Source organism: Enhydra lutris, unplaced genomic scaffold (genome assembly GCF_002288905.1).
Source record: "Enhydra lutris kenyoni isolate GAN:26980312 unplaced genomic scaffold, ASM228890v2 scaffoldscaffold4, whole genome shotgun sequence".
Classification (NCBI taxonomy): Eukaryota; Metazoa; Chordata; class Mammalia; order Carnivora; family Mustelidae; genus Enhydra; species Enhydra lutris.
Window position 1 is genome coordinate 3,570,105 of NW_019154088.1, and position 24,666 is coordinate 3,594,770.

Genomic DNA, 24,666 nt, shown 5'->3' on the forward strand with positions numbered 1-24,666 from the left:
GTCCATATACACTATGGAGTATTATGCCTCCATCAGAAAGGATGAATACCCAACTTTTGTAGCAACATGGATGGGACTGGAAGAGATTATGCTGAGTGAAATAAGTCAAGCAGAGAGAGTCAGTTATCATATGGTTTCACTTATTTGTGGAGCATAACAAATAACATGGAGGACATAGGGAGATGGGGAGGAGAAGGGAGTTGAGGGAAATTGGAAAGGGAGGTGAACCATGAGAGACTATGGACTCTGAAAAACAACCTGAGGGTTTTGAAGGGGCGGGGGTTGGGAAGTTGGGGGTGGCAGGTGGTGGGTATTAAGGAGGGCACGTATTGCATGGAGCACTGGGTGTGGTGCAAAAACAATGAATTCTGTTATGCTGAAAATACAAAAAAGTATATTATGCTGTATTGTCATATTAAGCATTTGTAGTTTTGCTTTTTCAATTTAGGTTTTAATCAACTTAAAATAGGTTATTGTCTGGTATAAAGTTGGGATCCAGTTTTCATTTTTCCATATACATATCCACATTTCCCAATCAGTAATTATTAGAAAAACCATTCTTGGTATAAACAAAGATCTTCCATGATACTTCTGTCCTCTAAAGTGACCATGAATTCACCATGTCTTTCTGGACACTTTTATTCTATTATCTGTTATCCCTCTTTCAGCACTCTGCTATTTTAATTATGTTGTGATAATGAAAATTAATTCTTATTAAACGGTAAGGCAAGTTATCTTTATGTTTTCATGTTTCTTGGCTCTTATTGACTTTTTGCACATCTGTGCTTCAATATATATTTTGGAATGAACTCCTTATTCAAAAGAAACCCCCAAACCCTTAAAAATGTTTAACAGGATTGCACTGAATCAATAGATCAACTTGGGAAAATTAACGTCTTTACAATATTGAGTCTTATCAAAAACATGGCTTACTCTCTGTCTATTTCTTGGTAATACATTTCAACATAAAGTTTCTGTTTTTCTCATGAGGTCTTAAAATTTTACAAGGTTTTTCTAAGTACTTTATGTTTTGGGGGTACTATGAATGTTGTTTTCTTTTTGAAACTGTTGCTAGTATCATGATTTTTATATACTGATTTTATATCTAGCAACTTTACTAACACATATGTTAATTTGAGTATGTTATTTGCAGTCAGTCTTTTGGATTTTTCTAAATACATGTTCTTAGTGAATAATAGCTTAATTTTTTTCCTTTATTCTTATATATAACTGTGTGTATACACCCATGTTTTCTTTTTTCTTATCCTATTGCATCCACTAGTACTCTTAGGAAAATAATGAATAGAAATAGTAGTAACAGGTGTTCTTGAGTTAGGCTGAATTTCCTGTGGAAACATTTAAAAGTAAAATATTTTATGTAGATTTTTTTAAAAATTAACTTACTGTAAAATTAACCTTTTCTTTTTGGTGCACGGGTCCATGAATTTTAACTTGTGTGTGAATTCATGAACTACCACAGTTATCAGGATAGAGAAAGTTTACATCACCCCAAAATTCCTGTGTGCTGCCTCTTTGTAGTCAAATACTAGCACCCCCCCCAACCCTCTGGCCACTGCTACTCTGATCTGTTTTTATCCCTATGGTTTTGTCTTTTTCTGAATGTCATATAAATGGAATTAAACAATAATTAGACTTCTGAGACTTTTTCACTCTGCGTGTCTTTGAGATTGATTTATGTTCACATATATATCTATAAGAATTCCTTAGTATTGCTGAGTAGTATTCCATTCTATAGATATACCACAATTTGTTTATGCCTTCACTCTTGAATTACGTATGTTTTCTAGCTCTGCAATTTATTCGTCTTTCTTAAATAAGAAAGCTGCTTAACTTCTTTATGCATCAACGTCTTCATCATTAAGGGGGTAATGTATCTACATGATAGGGTTATTGGGGGAGGAAAAATGAGTCAGTACATATGAAGTACTTAAATAATGCCTGATATGTAGTAAATGCTCAGTAAATACAATCCATATCATTGTCTCCAATACTAGTAAAGATTTTGAGGTAGAAAAAGACTTTTCAAGTTCAAGGAATAGCAGGAAAGCCAGAGTGCCTGGTCTGTAATGAAGAAGGCAAAGACAGGGAGAGGCATGTAGGAGCCAGGTTGTGAAGGACATTATGGGCTGCAGCAAGTGTTGGGATTTCACTATAAGTGCATTGGAAAGCTCAGGCTGAGACATACTCTGGTTCATGCCTTTACTGGATAATTCAGACTGCTGTTAGAAGAATGGGTATGGTGGTGGTGTTAAGCGTCAAAGCAGGTGACCTTTCTAGGTTATTGCAGAGGTCGAGGAGCACACTGCGGTGGCTTGGACCATAGTGGTGTTTCCTGAGTGTGGGGGTGGTGAGAAGTGGTTCGAGTCAAGATATGGTTTGGATGTAAAATTCACAGAACTTGCTGTCAGATGACCAGCTCACTGTAACACATTCCCCATAAGAGCAGCAGTGTGACCCTTTATAATAACAACAGCACTCCTGTCCTATTGTGGCTTTACCAAAGATTTCCTTCATCCAGTTTTGAATCGACATCTGAGTTTTCATGCCTGATTTCTGATATCCACTTGAAGAAATAGTCTGTCCTTTCATGTATTTTTAAAATGACATCTGTTTCTTTAGTGCTCATACTCACAACCCCAAACACATTGTTAAGAAAACAACTTATCCCACAAAAATGTTTTTCCATAGCATTTTGCTTTGTGGTCCACCAGTCTGTATAGTTCTGTGACCCCACATACTTAGTCGTCCTGCTGGAAGTGAAGCTGTCTGAGCTGCTTCATGTTTAGCCAGCAGGCTGGTAGTTTTAGTTGTTGGCTGGAGTTCTTGTGTACACTTGGGACTTTTTGTTGGAATAAACATTATTAGACTCAGGCTAAAATTGGATCAGAAATTTATTTTTGTCCTCCTTTCAACCTCCTCACCCTAGATTTTCTCATCCAAATGACAAATGGTCTTAACTTTCTGAAGTGATCTAAAGATTAAAATCAGCCCTGGGTGATTGCTTAACCTAGTATTCAAATGGAGATTTTTCTTTTTTTTTAAGCAGTTAAAAAGAGAGTTCTCTGATCTCACATACAAAGTTTGATTTCCTGTGTGTCTGCTCTTAACACGTCTGTATTTTTCTCAGTGCTGCTTGTGCTTCCAACTCCTCCTTAAAGACAAACACCTGACCCAGTCTTTATCTGGAACACTCATCATGCTTTTTTTTTTTTTTTTAACCCTATCCTCTCTGCTTAATTTGGCGCCTCTCATAATTTAGGGTTTGCCAAATGGAAGGAAATTTCCCTTCTATCCTGAGCTACTTGTCCTCTCTTGGCCCAATTTCCAACATCTCTTGTCAGTCTAATGTCAAACTGTGGCGTTTATTGACTTAGTTTACTTGTAGGAGGGACTCTGGCATCTTGGAGATGCTCACTTGAATTTTGTGCATAATTTTGTGCTTCTTTGTAATTGGCTTCTTTTGTGATCTTACAGAATACCAAGCTGCTATTTTACACTTGAAGAGGGAACACAAAGAAGAAATTGAAAACCTACAGGTATCTCTCTTTGATTCTACTGAACCGGTTGTGTGAGACTGCTACTTCGTTTTCTCATGTGCCAAAGTAAATATTCCCCTTTTGTTGCCATATTTACTTAGACAGCTTTTGCAGCTGGTACCTCTCAGCAGGCGCTGCATTTATCCTGGGGAGGGAAGACTGGAACTCCATTTTCCATATAATTCAATTCCTATTTTTAAGAAATGCAAGTGCATTTGCCTGGGAAAATGTTATGCTTGGAGAAAAATAGCGGTTTTGTTTGAAAAGCAGGAAATAAGAATATTTAGACTTTGACTCTTTGTAAGAAGTCCTTAAAAACCCATTTTTCCTATGCACACTGCAAACTCTTTTGTTTGGCTTACTCCCATTCATGTATTTGTATCCATCCATCTCAGGACATCCCTGCAATATGATGTCAGGCAGATCAAGGCACTTAGGGAAGTGGCCCTAGTGGGAGCCAGAGTTGTGCTGAACCATCCATTCTCTATCCCCAAGGACTGCTTGGAAATTGCTGACTTGATCCCAGAAAGACTAAGGGATTATTTATTTCCTCCCACTATCTAACTGTCGTTCCCTTAATGTTTGGTCTTTGCTTACAGTGCCTATGATAGGAAGCTGTAGAATTTTCATTTCAAATAACTAAATGTTGAATTGGGCACTGATTCTAGTTTACTGATGGCTGGTTTGACCCATACCTTAGAGGACAAGAGTGAAATTTAAGTAGAACTTGGTGTTTATTCAGTGCTAACTCATTACTTGCTAATTTAATGAATCTGTGGATCAAATATTCTTCTTTCCAATAAGTGATAAGGTGTTTTTTAAAATAACTGAGACACTCTATTGGGTTATATAGGTTAAGCCACTGCAAATAACCAAAAAGATTGTTAAATAGGTCAGGTGGTGTATAAATTGAGCTTGTTTTAAGCAGCTTGGAAGGGGGGATGAGTCCATTTCACAGAGAAACAAACAAACAAAAAAATGGAAAACTACCCCTGTCCCCTAGGGGGAAAACAGAGGTTGAGGCCCTTAGCTCTTTTGTTGCAAGAGGCTCTACAGAGCCCTCTCTTCTTCTTTGTTCTGGTGTATGAAAGATTCTCAGCTGTCTCAGAGGAAGTGAAATGGGGATTAATTTAAGAAACAGATTGCTAAAGAGGGTAGGCACAGAAATGATTCCATGAGCAGCAGCTTTGTGTAAGAGCTCGGTTGTATGTCAACATTGGCTTCCCCAGGTGGTAGGCCAGTCCTGTGAGGTCTTTGATTGCTAAATAATGTGCACAGTAACAGAAGGCTCTTAGTGTTTTTGAATTCTTACTTTGTGCTGGGCATTGTTCTAAGTATATTACATATAGTATCTTGTGTCATCTCCACAAAAGATCCTATGATCTTACATCTCAAACTAAGGAAAGTTGGAGAAGGAAAAGAGAAGAGTAAATGGGAGGGGGGAAGTATATTGTGCTCATGATCTCCAGTTAAAATAAAAGTTATATCAAGATTTGATTGGTGATAATAAAGGCAAAAAAGTGTTCCTAATTGCATCTTCAGTTTTCTTTGTCTGTGGAAATAATTATCTGTTCTTCGGATGCCTTTAGTAAACTTAAATTCTTTTTGTACCCTATTTATGAGTCACATAAAATTGCTGAAACCCTGGGGCCATGACACACTGTTGCCATCAGGATGGGGGCGGTATACCCCATCAATAAACTTACCTGTACTTTGGAACTATTTCCAGAAATCACAGACTGACAGCCTTCAATAAGAAATAGGCAACTCTAATCCCTGATCTGACCTAGAGAAGTGTTTTTGGGCGAACACAGCATCTTAAAGGTTGAATCAGGAATATACATTTTAAAAATATAGAGGAGTTTCTAGCTGTTTCTAAAAAAAGAAATTAGAAAATCTGGCAACAGTGGAATTATTTTCCTGCCTGACTTTAACCAGCTGGGGTTGAGTAAGCAGGTGTCTACTTCAACTGGGATATGTGTTCTTTAGTTAACCGCTGTCCCCACTCTGGGCCACTTCCTCTGTCTGGCGCCTTTCTGCTTTAATTAACCCCATTCTCTGGGAGTTGAAAATAACTAGATTGGCAGCAACACCAACCAATCAGAACAGATACAGTTCGTAAAACAGGCGGTGACCCAGCCCGGCTGTGCTTGGGTGTGCTCACTGAACATCTCCACTTATTTTAGTCCACAAAGAAAGAGCCACATCTATTGTCACAGTACTAGTAGAAGGCAATGGTGGTAGAGCCGTTACTTTGGTGTTCATTTCCTTATATGTGATTTCCTTTGGCAGCCCTCATTGTCCGTTAAGTTTCCTTTCCCCACTTACATGTCATGGAGAAGTCAGATGTGTTTCAGGACTTCTTCAGCATGCTTTCCTAGAATAAAAAGGATTTCCTGCTTAACCTACACAGGAAAATTGATTCATTCTGTCACTACTAAATACAAGAATTGATATGTATCACTGTTAGTTTTTTTAGTGTGTTTTCACAGAATTTAAAGAAAGGGCATGACTTAATAAACAGAGAACCTAAAATCAGCTGTCTATGGTTTAAGGTTTATTTATTTATTTGAGAGAGAGTGAGAGTGAGCCTGAGCAGGAGAGGCAGAGGAAGAGGGAGAGAGAATCTCAAGCAGACTCCGTGCTCAGCATAGAGCCCAACATGGAGCTCAATCCTGTAACACTGAGATCAGGACTTGAGCCAAGCCACGAATTGGTTGCTCAGCTGACTGTACCACCCAGGCGCCCCAGCTCTCTGCTGTTTTGGGTACAGATCTGTAGAGAAGTCACTTAATTATTCAGTTTTCCCATCAGCAAAATGGAAACCTCATCACCTAAAATGATTTGAAGTTCACCTTTCTAGCCCAGAGTCCCAAGGCTAGTAATTGGAGCGGGGTGGGGGGGGAGTCTGGAGTTTGTAATCTCATTTATGCTCTGTAATCTGTACATATGGAGCGCTGCACTGTAGAAAGGACTCAGGGCTTAGTCGTAGAATGCGCCTTCAAAATGTGTAGCAGTTCACCTGCATTTCCTCTCACATTCAACAGCAAAGATTTATTGACGCTTTGAATGAAATCCATTCCCAGCATCCATGTTTAGACACCTACATTAACAGAGCATCTTGCTGGCTCAGACCTCTAGTAAGAGAGTAGTGGCAGATCAAACTTTTTTTTTTTTAAGATTTTATTTATTTGACAGAGAGAGATCACAAGTAGGCAGAGGCAGGCAGAGAGAGAGAGAGAGGAGGAAGCAGGCTCCCTGCCAAGCAGAGAGCCCAATGCGGGACTCCATCCCAGAACCCTGAGATCGTGACCTGAGCTGAAGGCAGAGGCTTAACCCACTGAGCCACCCAGGTGCCCCCAGATCAAACATTTTTTATGACTTCATTATTTCATGTCATTTATAATGTAACCACAGCAAATTCTTCAATTTTGTCCAAGGTTGCCCTTCATTTAGCAAACTACTTCGAGGGTTTATGATCACTTCATGACACTCAGCATCATCTGGTTCATTTTTCATTTTTGGATAGTTCTGGGTTACTGACTCTGTTTTACAGGTTCTCACTTATCTGAGAAATTTTTGCCTGGGTTACCGTTGCCTAAGTTCATGACTATTGTGTAGAAATGTATTTCAGACCTTCCTTTTAAAGGCATATGATAAAACTAATTCTCCCATGGCACAAAGAAAGAGATTCTCTGAGATTCCTAGGATTAAGATTTTTTTTTTTTTGAAGACTGTTCTATGTTGATTCATATAATCTTATCTCAATGAATAATCCACTTCCTTGAGTTCAAGTTAAATTCTTCAAATGGTTTCATATTGTCAACATCCTGTTTATGAATCTGCTGCTTGTAGGCACCTTGGAGAGGGTGATGATTTTTTTCCCCCCCTCTCTTTGAAAGTACCTAGCCAAGTGCTTGGCCACACAGATGGTACACAAACATTTCTAATATAACAACCCGTAATTGAAAAATAATAGTACCTAAATTTAATCAAATCCCTACTATGTGCCAACCTCTGTTCTAGGTATTTAACATCAGTATTATAAAGCACAAATGTAGAAACATAAACTAAGTAATAGATCTGTCACCATTTTACAGATGATAAAACATGAGTTTCCCAGAGACTGTCACTGGTCAGAAATTTTGGACTAGTCAGTAGGAGAACCTGAATGTGAACCCACCTAGACCTGTCTGAGCCTTTACATTAATCGGTGCAGCAATACCAAACAGAACATTGGATCCAGAGTCAGAAGGTCTGGATGGTGGTTAGGTTTGGGGTGATGAACAATGTGAGTGCTTTCAGCTCAGTTTCCTAATATCTAAAATGAGGGACCAGGCCATATAATCTCTAATAGTGCCTTTAAATTCTACTATTGGCCCCACCATACTTGGAAAAAAAAGAAGTTCAGTTTATCTGTCACGTTGTCTTTTCAGACTCACAATTATCTAACTCAGATTCTAAATCCCCATTATTTACACATGCCCTTTTGTTCTTTTAGTTTCTTTTGGAAGTTCCCCTCTAACACAGGCCCTCTTCCACACTCTGCTTTCTCTGTGGAGCAGCGTGTTCATGTTTCAGTAATATTCTGCATGCTAGCTTCCTAGTGCTTGTTCAGATCCCTGACTCAGGGCAGGCTGCAGCTCCTAACATGATAAATGAAACTTCTACAGGAGGGCCAGCTCTTCCCTATGACAGGAGGGAAGCATGAGCAGGGGGATGGCTAGGACTTCTTTGGCTCTCTGCTTCAATTTTGAAAGTCAGGTCCAGGGAGGGGTGCAGTGATAGTGGAGGGAAATGCATGCCCTCCATCTGGCTTTTGAGGAGCTCTGGATAACTTAAGAATGTTGTTTTTGAGCAGCACTTTAAGCAATTTGGAAGTAGGTGCATGGAAATGACAGATTGGTTTATCTCTTTTTAACTGATGTTCTTTGCATTGTAGAACAGAAGAAAGAACTAGCCAAGAGTGACATTTCCTTTACAGGAATCTTTCTCATTTACCCCATTCATCACGTGCATAGCCCATAACTGAGGGGAAACTTGACTGAGCAAGCGATGGCCTTTGGCAGGCCCCTGCTCATTGTGCAATGCAGTCACATTTCTAATATGGTAACTCCCACTGTGAAATGATCCAGGGACAGATGCCAAACTAGAAATTGACTTACATTGTCCTGTTGTCCCCAAGAGAACCAAATGGTATGTTGGCCTCTGTTAAACGAAACTTACAGACTTCCTTTTCTCTCTCCAGCTCACCCCACAGGTCCATTTCTAATAGTTCACACATGCTGTTGACACAAAATTGATTACAAACTACACTTGAGCTGATACAGCTAAACTTATAAAGATACATAAATTCTGAGCTGTTTCCGTTTGTTATGTTCTTTGTTATCAACACAATACATTTAAATCTATTAGTTCTTTGAGAATACTGTGAGGGAAAGGGAGTAATTTGCCGAGGGATAAACAAAACCTTCACAATTAGGAAATATGACGATTTCGTTAAACCCTCATGGTATTCCCCTAAGTGCTGATATTAGCATAATCCATTACTGAGATGTCAAAAAAGAAGACAAAATTTAAAATGTTGAGAAATATTTTAATTCATTGTTTCAATATGGGTATAGAATACAATGTTACAGGTTTAGTAGAGTTGCTGGTTTACTGAGGTTGAGATGCCTCTTAGGCTCTAGGCTCCCTAGAAGCCCATAGATATGCCGTCTGTATTCATCAGGGATATTGGCCAGTAGTTCTCTTTTTCAGTGGTGTCTTTATCTGGTTTGGTATCAGGGTACTTCTGGTATCATAAGATAAATTTGGATGTTTTCCTTCCTTTTCTATTTTTTGGAATAGTTTGAGAAGAATACGTATTAACTCTTCTTTAAATGTTTGGTAGATTTTGCCTGCAAAGCCACATCTGGTCTGGGCTTTTGTTTGTTGGGAATTTTTTGATTACTGATTCAATTTCTTTGCTAGTTATCAGCCTATTCAAATTTTCTGTTTCTTCCTGTTTCAGTTTTAGGAGATTTTATGTTTCCAGGAATTTATCCATTTCTTCTAAGTTGTCCAATTTGTTGGGGGTATAGTTTTTTGTAATATTCTCTTATAATTGCATTTCTGTGGTGTTGGTTGTTATTTCTTCTCTCTCATTTGTGATTTTATTTATTTGAGTCCTTTCTCTCTCTCTCTCTCTCTTTTTTTTTTCTTGATAAGTCTGGCTATAAGTTTATCAAGTTTATTGATTTTTTTTTTCAAAGAACCAGCCTCTGGTTTCATTGCTCTGTTCTATTATTTGTTTAGTTACTATATCATTTATTTCCATGCTAATCTTTATTACTTCCTTCCTTCCACTGGCTTGAGCTTTTGTTTGTTGTTCTTTTTTCTGCTCCTTAAGGTATAAAGCAGGCTATCAGCAGAGCAGAGAGCCCGATGCGGGGCTTGATCCCAGGACCCTGGGATCATGACCTGAGCTGAAGGCAGATGCTTAACAACTGAGCCACCCAGGCGCCCCATCTTTGTCTCTTCTTATAGTTTCTGTTTTATTTTTTATTATTTTTTAAATGATTTTATTTATTTGACATACATAAGTAGGCAGAGAGGCAGGCAGAGAGAGAGGAGGAAGCAGGCTCCCTGCTGAGCAGAGAGCCTGATGTGGGGCTTGATCCCAGGACTCTGGGATCATGACCTGAGCCGAAGGCAGAAGCTTTCACCCACTGAGCCACCCAGGCGCCCCTAGTCTCTGTTTTAAAGTCAGTTTTGTTTAGAGGCACCTGGGTGGCTCAGTCTGTTAAGTGTCTGCCTTCAGTTCAGGTCACGATCCCAGGGTCCTGGGATTGAGCCCTGTGTCAGGCTCCCTGTTCAGTGGGGAGCCTGCTTCACCCTCTACTTCTGCCCCCTGCTTAAATAAAGTCTTTAAAAAATCAAAGTCTATTTTGTCTAGTATAACTATTGTTACTCTGGCTTTCTTTTGATATCCATTTGCATGATAGATGTTTTTCCATCCCCTCACTTTTAGTCTGTAGGTGTCTTAAGTGTAAAATGAGTCTCTTGTAGGCAGTGTATAGATGGGTCTTGGTTTTTTAATCCATTCTGTCACCCTGTGTCTTTTGATTGGAACATTATTCCATTTACATTCAAAGTAATAGTTGGTATGTGTTATTGTCATATTATTTGTTTTGTGGCTATTTCTGAAGATTTTCTCTGATCCTTCCTTGTTTTTATTTCATGGTTTAATGATTTTCTTTAGTGATATACTTGGATTTCTTTCTTTATTCTCTGCATATTTATTAGTGGCTTTTGATATATCATTATCTTTGGGTTTGTATATAACCTCTTTTTCATAAAGCAGTCTATATTAAGTGGATGGTTGTTTAAGTTTGAACCCATTCTTTAGTACTCTCCTCCCATGTTTTAGGTATATGTTGTCATATTTTACATCACTTTATTTTGTCAGTTCTTGACTGATATTTTCTATAAATATTCATTGTAAGGGCACCTGGGTGGCTCAGTTGGTTAAGCTTCTGCCTTCAATTCAGGTCATGGTACCAGGGTCCTGGGATTGAACACTACATTGGGCTCCTTGCTTAGCAAGGAGCCTGCTTCTCCCTCTCCCTCTGCCACTCCCACTGCTTGTGCTTGTGTATGTACTGTCTCTCAAATACATAAATAAATGATTTTAAAAGAAAGAAAAATAAATATTCATTGTTACTGCTTTTGTGTTTCCTACCTCCATACTGTCATTTTTGGTCTCTTCTTTTCCACTCAAACATCCCCTTTAATAGTTCTTGCTAGTTCTTGCTAGTGGTCATGAATTCCTTTAGGTCTTATTTGTCTCAAAAACTCTTTAACTCTTCTTTACTTTGAATGTTAGATAGAGTATTCTTGGCTCCTGATTTTTCAAAATCGGCACTTTGAATATATCATTCCACTCCCCTCTGATTTGTAAAGTATATATCATCCTACTCCCCTCTGATTTGTAAAGTTTCTGCTGAAAAATCTCTTGCTTGCCTTATGGGGCTTCCCTTGCATATTACTGTCTTCTTTAGTCTTGCTGCTTTAAAAAAATTTTTTTTATCACTATGTTTTGCCAATTTAATTATAATATGTCTTGGTCTGGATCTGCTTTTGTTGATTTTGTTTCCTTCCCCAGAATAGGGAAGTTTTCAGCTATTATTTCTTCAAATAATTTTCTTTCCCCTTTTCTCTCTTCTTTTTCTTGGATCTCTTAAATATGAATGTTATTATTTTTGATGGAGCCACTGAGTTCACTAAGTCTGTTATCATTATGCACAATTCTTTTTCTCTCTTTTGTTCAGCTTGATTACTTTCCATTACTTATTCTTCTGGGTCATTAATTCATTCCTGCTTCTTCCAGCCTGCTGTTTATTCCATCAAACATGTTTCTCATTTCATTTATTGAGCCCTTTATATCTGCTATGTTATTCCTTATTTCTGTATTAAGGGTCTCAGATAAGTCTTCCACTCTTTCCTCAAGTCCAGTGAATATCATTATGATCATTACTTTAGATACCCATTAAGCATATTACTTATGCTTTTTTGCTTAGATCTCTGGCCCTGGCGTTTTCCTGTTCTTTCATTTGGGATAAATTTCTCTGTCTTCTCATTTTGTCTAAGCCTCTGTACCTGTTTCTCTGTGTTAGGAAAGTTAGCTATGTCTCCTGTTCTTGAGGATCATGGCCTTATGAAGAAAAGATCCTGCACCCTGCCATGTAGTGTCCCTTGTTCTCCAGGGCCTGGCACTTCTGGGAATGTGCTTTGCTGTTGTGTCCTGGCCACTTTATCCTTCAGGCCAGTCATCTGCAGAGGCTCTCTTTGCCTATTGTGGGCCCTGTTTGGTCCCTGACTTGAATGTGACATATTTTAACTAGGTGTACTATGGTCTATTTGTGAAATCATGCCTGTCACCACTGCCACCAGTATCAAGGCTCTGTAAAACTCCCACACTGGGAGACACTGTAAAAGCGGGGATTGGACCTGTCTCTTGGGGGACAGGACCCCTCTTGCTGGGACTGAGGCAAGCATGACTGGGAGGGGCAGTTTCACCAGAGTATGTAGGTAGTAAGTGTTGGGGCTGCACTGGTTCCCAGAGGTGGCCCTATGGTTATGCTAAGGGATGGAGGAGGGAAATGACATCTTCCAGTTCCTTTGTTCCTGGAGGAGTCTCTCTGTGAATTCTGCTGGTCTGAGACATGCTCCAAGATAGCAGTTAACCTCCCCACTGTGTGCCCAGGCACTCTTCAGATCACTCTGCCATGCTTTATTTCTGTGGGTTATTTGCCTGCCTTTTCTCCAAGAGCAGCTCCAATGCCTCTGGTTCCCCCAGAACCAAGCATGCTGACCTTTAAAATTCCAGTCTTTAAGTTCTCCTGCTTGTAAGAACTCATGAAATTTGGGGATTTTCCCTTTCCAAGCCAGTTGCTATGGAGAATTGTCTTCTCTGTGTGCTTCCCTCAATGATAGTCTGTCTTTTGCCCTTCTCTGTGACCACGGCACCCTTCCCAATGCAGTGACCATAGTCTTTTTCTCTCTCAAGCCATATCTCTGCACTTCCTACTTTCTTTGATGTGGTCTCTTCTCTACCTTTAGTTGGGGAGTTTTTCTGCCAGTCTTCAGGTTAATTTCTCAGGTAGTTAGGATGATTTAATAGTTATCTAGTTGCATTCCTGCGAGGAAGGGAGCCTAGGGTCTCCCTTTGCTGCCATCTTCCCTTCCTCCTAAAATCTGGGCTCCTTTACTCGTTTTTATTGATTGCCTGGCCCTGCAGACATCAGTTGATGACCCTGGTGTGGAGCATAGAAGGGCTGAATAAGAATGTCCTCATCCTCTTTCTCCATGGTCCCTTGAATACCAAGCAAAAGTCTCTTGAACTCTTAGATCTTTGTGGACCTTTATTTTTTTATATATATATTTTTTCCTTTCCTTTTTCCTTCCTTCCTCATCCCCTTTCTTCCTGCCTCCTGTCTTTTCCTGAAAGGACTATTGATGGAATAGAGAGGGCGGCAGTGTTGGAAGGTATGTGAAAAATAAGCGCTTAGTGCAAAATATTGGGTATGTTCTAGGACATTTGAGGAAGGGATGGGAAGAAATTTTGTTTGATTTTAAAGTTTAAATACGCAGTACCCTTTACGTCCTGACTTGACTGGAGATGGTTACTATTGGTTATTGAAAACAAAGTACTAACCCTATGCCAGACTTGGTGCTCAACTGCTTCATATACATAATTTCTAATCAATTGAGACTCAAGAGAAGTGAGAACCTGTCCTCAGTTTTCACAGCTGGTTACTGTGATGGCTAGATTTACTGATTAGGTGTGTCTGGTTTCCAAATCTGCTCCTCTCCACTGTCAACTTGTCAACTGATTGATTCATTTGCTCGAGTATAATGATTTTCTTAATTTTCATTTTTCCTTCCCCTCATCCTGTGGCAGATACTTCTATAGATCACCCCTTATTCTTATCCTATGCAAAACTCTTCATATGGTTCCTCCCCCCCAAAAAAAAAAACCCACAAAAAAACAAAAAACCGATGGGGACATTTTTGTGGTATTGGGAGAGAGATAGAGGAAGAGTGCTCTTATCTCACTGGTTCCAGAAGTCACAAGCTGTTTCTTCTATTCTTCCCACCAAAGTATAGATGAGAGGAGTAGGTAGAAGATTGCCCTCTTCAATTTCATTGCTCACAGCCAGTTCGGAGCCCAGTTTGAAGCAGAGACTTTGATATTTCTCACCATAATCTTGATAATTGTCCATATTCATCATTGAGATTTGAAACCTGAGCCTCAAATCAATTTGTGAAGACCACAAAGTCAGATAATACTGGGGCAAAACTTCTAGGTCCCTGCCAGCTAGTTACTTCATTGATGTCTGCATCAGGGTTTCCTTAGTTATTCTCAAACCTTATCTCCCCCAACACAGCTTCTGAAACCCAGCATTACTGGTCCCTTAGGCACATGGAATGATTTGTCTATTCCTTATGCTGTCAGCTATTTGTAGGATGTGCTCATGTGTGTTACATGGTAACTGTTGCCTCTTCTAACAAGTCTGGCCTCATCTGGGCTTTGGAATCCATAGTGTGAATTTATCGCATGTTCGTGTGTGTACATACATGCATGTGTATATTCTGACCATTTCACTCAAAGTTATTCTAGCTTGCTCTGTGTCCTAATAGAGGAAAAACAATAAGAAATGTTATTGAACATTTACTATGTGCCAGTCTGTATATATGAGGATTAGATGTGTTACTACACCAATTCTATGAGGTAGCACACTCCTAACCTCCACCTGAACTACCTCGGAAAATTCTTACACCTTGAAAGTCCTTGCCAGAGAGCATTCATGACAGGACCTTGTTTCTGGTCTGACCCTTGCCTTTGATTTACCCTTGGGTAGAATAACAGTCCTTAAGAGTGGTGGGCCTTAGGAGTGGAACCTGCTGAAAAAGAATCTGTGTGGTGAAGTCAACTAACCATTTGTTGGATGACATTCAACTCAATTCCAGGCAGGACAGCAGGTGAAAAACCCAGATGTGGAATCTTCCTTGAGTTTGAATCTTAGGTTCACTATATACTGTATGCGTTGTCTTGAACAAATTACTTAAAGCATTCTGAGACTCAGTTTCTCATTAGAAAGAGGTTGTGATGATATTGTAACTTGGTTGATGGATATGCTGAGTACAAGTACTGTGGTAGTCGGGTATGGGACTGGAAATACAAGGGCGTACAGTAGATAGCCAATGAATGATCATGACTGTTTTTCTCCTGATGACCAGCATGCTTGGTTTAAGTCAGTGGCTTTTGGAGTTTAGTTTTTGGTCGTAAAGCTCTCACAATATAAACACTGTACCTATACAAAATAAAAACTTTCTGTGATAAACATTATACCTAAGTTCGAAAGAGCATTGCTTTTAATATTTTTGTCATAGAAGTGCGATGCTCTCATTTCCATCACTTCCCATTAACAGAAGTATTGATGCTGCTGTGAGTTTGTGAAAGAAATGTCTGAATATGTAAAATCACTCCAAGAGCTAACAGCATAGATTTGGGGCAGGGAGAACCTAAGTAAGATGTTGCATTTCAAAATTGTTTTTGCTATAAAGATAAGCACCTGCTGAAATACAATTTCATATATGTAATTCTGCTTTTTATATTTAAATACCAATTGAGTGCCTGTCAAGATAAGAGATGTGCTAAAGATAAAACATCATTTAATAATTATAACAATAGCAGCTAACATTTATTATATTACTGTATTAGTATATGCCAGACATTCTACTTAGTGCATCCTTTGGATTATTTTGTTTAACCCTCATATAAATTCTTTACTCAGAGGATTTATTACCTAGTTAGAAAGATGGAATATATGCCATAAAGGTCAAATAACAACAGACAGCTTAAAATAAGTACTAGTGTCACCCAGAGACTAATGAAGAGAAAGACTATATAAGCGTTAGCATCTACTTTTCTTTTTAAATGTTATCTACTTTTAATGGAATTTGAGAATTTCAGATCTTAGATGAAGAGAATTATCAAGTCTCAGATTTTCTGATTGCCATAAATGAGTGTCAGTTGTTTTCATTGTCTCTAGAAGCTGCTGTGTCTCTGTAATACACTTCTGCATATTTTGTTCTAATATTCTGTATGGTATGACCCCTCCTTGTTGCAAATGCATTTAATATACATAAAGATGGGTGTGCCGCATAGATATGTGAGTTTGTGACAGATAACCTGGGTATTTTACAATTATTTTAGAAGCCATTCCCTAATCTTACCACTGGAGGTCAGCTTGACCCTTTTTCTCTTAGTAAATCTCCAAGTAGATTTTCTTTGTGTTGGAGCAGCTTTCCGGTTCAGAACTTTGCTCGAGACACATGAGCAATAAAAGTGCTCTTAGTTTCGTTCTCAGAACAGCATGGACAGAATCCAGACCACTTCTGGAACATTGCCAGTACACAATCAATAGTTTTTGAATAAGTAAATAATAGGGAGGCAGAGGGCGCTCACAATAATGCTATGATTTCAAGCATGAAATGAGAATGTTCTTTCTTGGCCTCTGCACACCCTTCCCTCATCATGACTGAATACATGCACCACACCACATACTCACGGCATAAGGCTCAATGTACTTACAGAAGCAATACATGCAGTGCTTGTGGCCAATACATACACATGAGCATTCTATATGAGAAGACGAGAAGAGCCACCAGGAAGCAGTGCCTTATGAAATTGATCATCTGTGTTTCCTCACGTGGAACCATTAAGAGGAAATTAGACTTATCTCTATCATTCACTAAATATTAAGAGCCTACTGGGTGTCAGGTGCTGTGCTGGGTGCTGGAAGGAACAAAATAGACACGGTTCCTACTCTCTGGAAGCTTGTAGTCCACATAGAGAGACAGATATTGATAAAAGAATCACTCTAGGGGCGCCTGGGTGGTTCAGTGGGTTAAGCCTCTGCCTTTGGCTCAGGTCATGATCTTGGGGTCCTGGGATCGAGCCCCGCATCGGGCTCTCTGCTCAGCAGGGAGCCTGCTTCCCCCTCTCTCTCTACCTGCCTCTCTGCCTACTTGTGATCTCTCTCTCTCTCTGTCTAATAAATAAATAAAATCTTTAAAAAAAAAAGAATCACTCAAGAAGTATAATGTTGCTGTGGAGAAAAATATGGTATAAGATGCTATGATAGGATCTCATTTAGATTTGAGGTCAGGGAAGGATTCTTTTTTAAGCAAGTGCCATTTAAGCAGAGGCCTGAAGGGTGAAGAGGAACTTGGCTGGTTTGAAGGACTCTCGGGAGGCCGGTGTGATTGGACACAGGAGAAAGGCTGGGGGTGAAGTTCTGGATTAGTGGTTTTCAAGTGTTTTAAACTGCATGTTAGAATAAGTGGTGAATTTTCCATCAAAACCCAGATTGCGTGTTTGTGCCTATGAAAGAGATAAGAGTTATATTAAACAGAACTGATTTCATGGGAACTTATTCTGATATATTTAACTCTCTTGTATTTAAAAAAAAAAATGCTGGTGGTAAAACATAAATTGATTTCTGTCCCATTAATGGATCATGGACCAGGGTTTGAAAAGCACTGCCATGAAGGAGGGCAAGAGGCCATAATCAAGAAGAGTCTTGTTAGTGGTCCTTAATGTTTTCAGATTTCTCCCTCAGAATGTTGAGAATCTACTGGTTTGGAGCAGAGAAGGGTGAGACATGAAAAGATTGGCATTTTCTAAATACTCCCCACCCCACCAGGCTCCTGTTATAGAGGGTAGATAGTAGAGAGCTAGAGTGGAAGTGGTGAGGACAGTTGGCAAGTGTTGCCAGCCTGCAGGTAGGAGGGGATACTGGCTTGGCCTAAGTTAGGGGTAGGAGAGAGAGAATTCACCCCCTCTGACGGGGAGTGTGGACTTTCTCCAGTGCTGATGAGTGCTTCTGGTAAAGTCAGAGCTACCAAAACTGCCATTGTTGCTTCCCTCCAAATGTTTGCACAGCTCAATTTTATTCTTCGGTTCCTAGACCACTACTGGAACATTGCCAGTACACAATCAATAGTTTTTGAATAAGTAAATAATAGGGAGGCAGAGGGCGCTCACAATAATGCTATGATTTCAAGCATGAAATAAGAATGTTCTTTCTTGGCCTCTGCACACCCTTCCCTCATCATGACTGAATACATGCACCACACCAAGACAGTTACTCTTCTCTACAAATAGGTGACAATTTCTTAGACCCTGTAAACTGTTGTAGGTATCTGTGTAATACAGTTCTATTTATTAATAATAACATTAATCGTATGGCATGAGTCATCTGCTGCAAAGAAATGCACATAATTTCAAGTATTAATTGATAAGACAGAATAATTTTTTTTTCAAATTTGGATGAGGTTTATAAGTTGCATCAGAGGAAATTACTGATATTTGACCTTTTTTGACTTAAAAAATGGCAAATTCATTTATGCTTAATCTAATATATTCACAAGTGCAAAGAGGTGAATGTATGTCGGAATTCTGTTCCCCTGGCTGGACTTTACTCTGAAATGGTCACTGGAGCCTCAGGCAGGGATTGAGAAACTGCAGCGGGAAATGCCACAAGGCACCGCCCATTGGAGAGCAACACATGTATTCTATGGTCACTCTTTTCAAATTGGAATTACTGAGACCTATTGTGACCCGTGTGCCCCATGTCACATACAGAATTATCCTAGTGAACAATTTCCCAGCCTTCAGGCAAGCCATGAAGAATTACTGAAAACTGTTTACCTGACTTAAGTCCATATTCTCTGGTCTATATCCTTGGTCTTTCTAAATGAGCCCAAACCGATGTTTTACTCCACAAAAAATGAACAGTTGTGCCCCACTATTGATCATTCAGTCTGTATAAAACAGGTCTCTGTAAAAGTATTTGTGCTTTTCTTCCTTCATAGGCCTTGTACAGTTAAAATTTCATTTCTGGAATTAGAAGTTATAGGAATATTGTGGTACAGATGCATAGGAAAATGATTAGAAGATTAGGAAAGGAAGTGAATGAAACATCTAGGTTATATTTATGGCAGTGTCTCTTGTTAAACATCTCACTGAATATTTACTTCTCCCAAAGATAGCAGTTTGTTTGTTTATTTGTTTGTTTTAGGCAAATGAAGTCTGGAAGCTAAGATAAGATCTGCCGCTCGTTAATAAATAACCTGGGGGTCTTTTGATTTTTTTAAAATTAATTTTCAATTAGTCTTGCTGGAAATTTATGAACACTAAATCTGATATTTTTCCTACTTGAGACTTGAGTATAGTTCTCAGGCACATAATCTTAGAACTCTTTTAAGCAGTGAAAATCTAAGAGTATTTTCATCCAGAAAAGGGGTTTTCTTTTTGCTGTTTTATTTTCAGCACATAAAATAACAGTGATTCGTCCCATGTTGATGAATATAATACAGTATCATTATTTGTCTCTGGGATTCCAGCATTCTAGAGTAGTGGCTCAAACTTGACGGTTGATTGCCAAAAACAAATGGAAACTCCTTTCCTTTGGCTATAAAATAATGGTGGATGGGCCCAAAAATGAGGAGGGGAGAAAACAAGATTGCATTACAAATCTGGCAACATCAGCCACACTAGTAAAATCAAATCCAATGTTGTTTTATGACTCTGAATTTATGTGAGTGCCCAGGATCAAAGGGCTCCAATCCCACTGGACTACAGGGTCCAAGGTTCATGGCAAAAACTCATCAAACAGAACATTTTAGTCGTTTAAGCTTTTCATTTTAATCAGCCTCAGTAATAAAAGAGCCTTTAGGTGTCCAAAAACATTTTGCAAGATCAAGAGGCTGTTCTCTCGCTGGTCGAGGCAGCTTTCTTATTGGATCCATATAATGCCTGTGGCCTGAGAGTGTCAAAGGGGCCACCGCCTCCACATTGTTTGCCCTTGTGGGATGGTTTCTTTTGATTCTTCTGTGTATTATGTGATAGTAAATTACGGTGTCTGACGGAAGGACCATAAAATTTTCACACAATCTATCAACCTCTTTCAGCCATTTAAAGTTCGGTCTCTGACAGCAAGCTGGGTACTTTGTAATGTTTGGACAGAAACGGAGTCTACCGCCGGCGTCTTGACACGTTTATCTGGAGACGGCTCTGCATGGGAGAAAGAACACGAGACTTGACAGTCAGAAGATCCAGTCTTGAGTCCTAGAAGACGCCTCCCATGACTATAGTTTGGGACAGTCCATAAAATGGGGAGGGGATCCCACTTTCACCACAGAGCTGTTCAGATTACATAGGCTAATGCTTGTGAAGTTGCTATGCAGTGAGAAGAATGAGTAGTTCTGCACTTTCAGCAGGAGACCTGAGTAGGTATAAGGAAGAGCCAGCCAGAGAGGAGCAAATTTAAAAACAAAACAAAAAAAAGTGCTCCTGGAGAAGACATTAAAGGGTGAAAGCAGAGACCCAGGTAGTTGAATTAGCTCTGGGGAAAAGAGGAGGGGGCATTTCTTTTAAGATAAGAAGAAAATAAAATAGAATGAGTGCCTCTGTCTCTAGACTATTCACACCTTTATTTCTTTGCTTTGTTTTTAACTTTGGCCCCCATGCATATGAAAAGAACCGAAAGCACCCAATATTTTGTCCCTGATCTCTCTAATGTCCTCTTCCAGAACACCTCTTCTGTATCTCTCCCTGTTTCTAGTTCTCTTTTTGGCCCTTGTCCTTTCCCCATTTCTCGAATTCAGCTATCCTTTACTTTAAAATCCCTTCTCCCGATGGTACTGCTTCTTTGAGCTTCCATCCTTCCTCTCACTGTCAAAGTTCTCAAACATTAGTCCCAAGTAGCTGATCCTCCTACCACTTGCCTTTTGTTACCTCTATAGGGAAACAACTAAGACCACATAGGAAGCAATTATCCCACCCTGTTGGTCCCTTCTTGGTCTCCGTTGACTTGGATTGTAATCAAGCTTCTGTGTTGAAATCCTTGAATCTCCTCCCTTGATGTCTAGGACATTGAATTCTCTTTTGAGTGTGCTTCTCCATCTTTGCTTCCCCCTCACTCCTACCTCCATGCCCCCCCTCCCACAAATGGAACCCTGGAAAAGGTAGCCTTTAGTGTCCTGACTTGCCATGTGTTGTCCCTTGAAGATTTCATTGATTTTTACCTCTATCTAAAGGCTTTTCAGAGCTGTTTGTTTGGATTCAAATGTTCCCCTGAGTTTCCAGCTCTGGGAAAAGTTCTCATTTTTGCTGGAAAATCTATCCTGGGGAACTATTTTCAGTATCTCAAAATTTAAAATTTCTGAAGCCACAGCATCAAAAATTCTTATAATCCCAGGGTTGAAAAGACTTGTCTACTTGTCTCCTTCTGACTTTTCCCCCATCCAACATAAACACAGCACACAATAGTCTTTTGGGGGGTTGCCCTATATATTTAAAGTTCCACTGTTCTCCTAAGAGTGAAAGTCCAGGCCAAAAATCTCAGCTATCTTCAGAAACCTCACCCTTAGCTTCTGTATCTTATATTATGTTATGATCATTTTAGCTCCGTGGTCCCTCACATACACTTGTTCCTTGGCCCTCTGATGCTGTCATTCTAATTTAGGGCCTTAGGTCTTGCCTATATTCAAGCCATGTTATAAGCTACTTAGAGACTGCCGTTTCTCTCCCTTACCCACCTTTAGTGGCTCACTATTGCTTATCCAGTTAAGTTCAAAGTCCTTAGCGTGATATTTAAGACCTTCTAAAATGAGATTCAAACTTCTAACTGGTCTTTTCTTCCACTATTTTCCTATGCTTTCCTATCACCCTGCCACCTTCTTTTACTTGGATTATTCACAATCTGCCCCTCCACCTTTGCCAATCCTTTGTGGCCCAGCCCTTGCTGGGCCCTCATCATACGTGAAACCATCTCTTGATGTCCCAAGGCTCCCTGCTCTGACACCGTGGCTCTTTCTACCTGACTCCAGCCCTGCGCAAGACTTCTTCTCATATCACAATCATGAAAGCACAGGTATTGTCCCTCTCCTATACCCCCAGTGCTGAACATAATAAGATGGATGTGAACCTTCAATAAATAGCAGGACAATGAAGCTTCTCTCACAGTAATGCATGCATCAGAGCATAAATTAACCACTGATTGATTTTCCCTTTTTCTTCCTTTGTCATGGAAATTAGATTTCAATCAATGTGATTTTACAGGCAATATTTTTCACACTTAGAGACATGGGAGAATTATAGTAGGACAGCTATGTTCTTGGAAGTTTTTTAGAAGATACTTTTGACAGCTTATGGTCTCCTACTGGGAGAATACTGTTTCTCATTGTCTTAGGTGGACATTTACCAGATGTTGCATGTTAAGACAACTTACAGTGAGTGAGGGATCGGGTGTATTAATTGAGGTGAAATCACCTTGGACTCATTTGAATGTGTGATAATCTGTAAAGCCATAAATGAGCAACTGCAGACTGAAAGAGCTGATCTTAGATTCGAGGTTAATGGTTCTCACCTTTCCTTCCTCAGTGCCCCTAGAGCAGGTACCATGCTCCCGGGAGGACAGGGCTCCTTACAACGGGTGAAATCCACCAGCCAAGGAGATTCACCTTCTTCTGGTTGCTACTCCTTAGCAGTTAAAGGGCCATGCAGGCGGCTGACAGAAGTACCTTGACTAGAAGTGAGGTCTTCTCCCAGGCCAGTGCTCTGTCACTTAAGCCATGGGGAAATCACTCTGCCAAAGGTGGAGAAAGTGCCATTTAAGTGGTAGGCAGGAAAACCATCATGCAGCTTATGCATAGTGGGTGGTACTGAGCCTATGAGGAGGTTTAACAGAACATGTTTAAAACCAAAATCTTTGAATGCACCAACCAAATGCAAAATCTTTGAATGCGCCAACCAAATTAAGCATGAGTCTTTGAAGAATATGCAAAGCAGTGGGAGGAAAATAAGGCCACCTCGTTCAATTTCAACTTTTTGGCCAGCCCATCACCTTTTCAAGGTCAGAAGGTTGTCTAATACTTTTCTGCTCCTTTCCTCTCTCTTGTCTCTGCAAGATTTCCAATTGCATCCTGGATTTATAAATAGAGCTTGAGAGATTCATTTGTAATTTTCAGATGAGATTTTTGTAGACTTGTGAGAGATGGATCAGTGTCCAAATTGACTCTGCTGTGACCTAGACTCAAACATTGGACTCCTACAGCATCACTCACTTCTTGCTCATTAGCAAACTAATTGCCTTTAAAAAAAAAAAAATGGAGAGACAGAGGCTGCCAGCTATCAGGAGTATCTCTTGGAGTGATTTTACATTTTTTCCTCCAATCTGCAACCAAATACCACCCATAACAAAAGATTGTTTTTAAAATACCATTACCAAGAAGCTGTAAATGTGGCTGGAGAATTTTGCATAGCAAACCCCTTAAAAATTAGCTTTTAAAACCAATTACATCCAGACACAGAAAAACAAATGTTTCCTTCTTTATAAGCTCCAATTTTAGTACCTGATGCACAGGTACATCAGGTTTGGATTTAATTCGACACTTTTAATCTTACCTGTGTTACGTTCTTATGAAAATATGAAAAGCACATGAAAGAAAAGTAAAAGAAAGTGATCGAGAAGGAAACAGGCATTTGCTTTTATATTTAACAACTAGAGTTGAGATTGTGGTATGTTTTAACATAGTAAATTTGAACCAAGAGAAATGATCGTCACATCCCTCTTTATAAAAATCAAAATGCCTTTCTTCCAAACACCTCCATGATTCTAACCTGTTTCATGTGTGTATCAATACTGTATTCAGGGGCACGCAGTCAGAAAGCTTTCCACTGCTCTGACGTGTGTAGAGGGAAAGGTCATAGTCCAACACTGAGATTCCTTGTAAGCTAAGTATTTAAGTGTAAGTAGCTTGGAGTTATTTGGAATGGATGACTGCTACAGGTACTGTAGCCAGTTCATTTATTCATGGAGGGTACGTGGCCCAAAGCTGGCAGGTCTGAGCTCTTGTAGCTGATAGACACATTCCATGAAAGAGCAATACGTTGTTGGTATAAAACACTCCAGCAGGCATGGAGTTTGACGGACTTACCTAGCTGTCCCTGTATCGTCGTTAACCTGTGTATATAGTTACTAAATTCTGAATGACTTGTGAAGAAACCATGTAGGAGTTTTCAGGTCATAGTACCCCTTTCTTTTCACATTATTAATATGTGCAGCCATAACATTTAAAATAGAAAAATTGGTTGAGAGAAAATTATAGCCATCTCAACCTCTCTGTCAAAATAAATTTGAAGTGACATTTAAACTTTGCACAGAATAGTTAAACATTTATTTTACAAGCATTTCATGAATGATGCTCAATGTTTGATCACTTAGAAAATAAGAATTCTGACTTAAGTTCATATCGTGCAATTACTGGAAAGCTGAAAAATATGATTCTTGTAACAATGATCCTTTCAAAAAGCCCAAATTATGGAGATGAGTATCAATCAAACATAATATAGTTTAATCTAAGGTTGGGGGGGTAGTGCAGGAGGAAAACAAGAATGCGGTTTGTCCATATTCCAGGAGGAAAGAATCAAGTAAAAATGAGATCTGTCTTTTCCAAGTTATTGTGTGCATCGTACTCGAGTGTAATTTCACAC

At 39.4% G+C, this 24,666-nt stretch overlaps 1 protein-coding gene across 3 annotated transcripts in view; it reads left to right on the forward strand.

Moving 5' to 3' along the window:
• LOC111139049 (formin 1) overlaps positions 1-24,666 on the forward strand; it is a 372,768-nt gene that overhangs the window by 141,822 nt on the left and 206,280 nt on the right. For all 3 annotated transcript variants that reach the window (XM_022491166.1, XM_022491174.1, XM_022491184.1), the window contains one exon: positions 3,496-3,557. In XM_022491166.1, the coding sequence (XP_022346874.1) occupies positions 3,496-3,557 (62 nt within the window). The remainder of the gene's footprint in view (positions 1-3,495; positions 3,558-24,666) is intronic.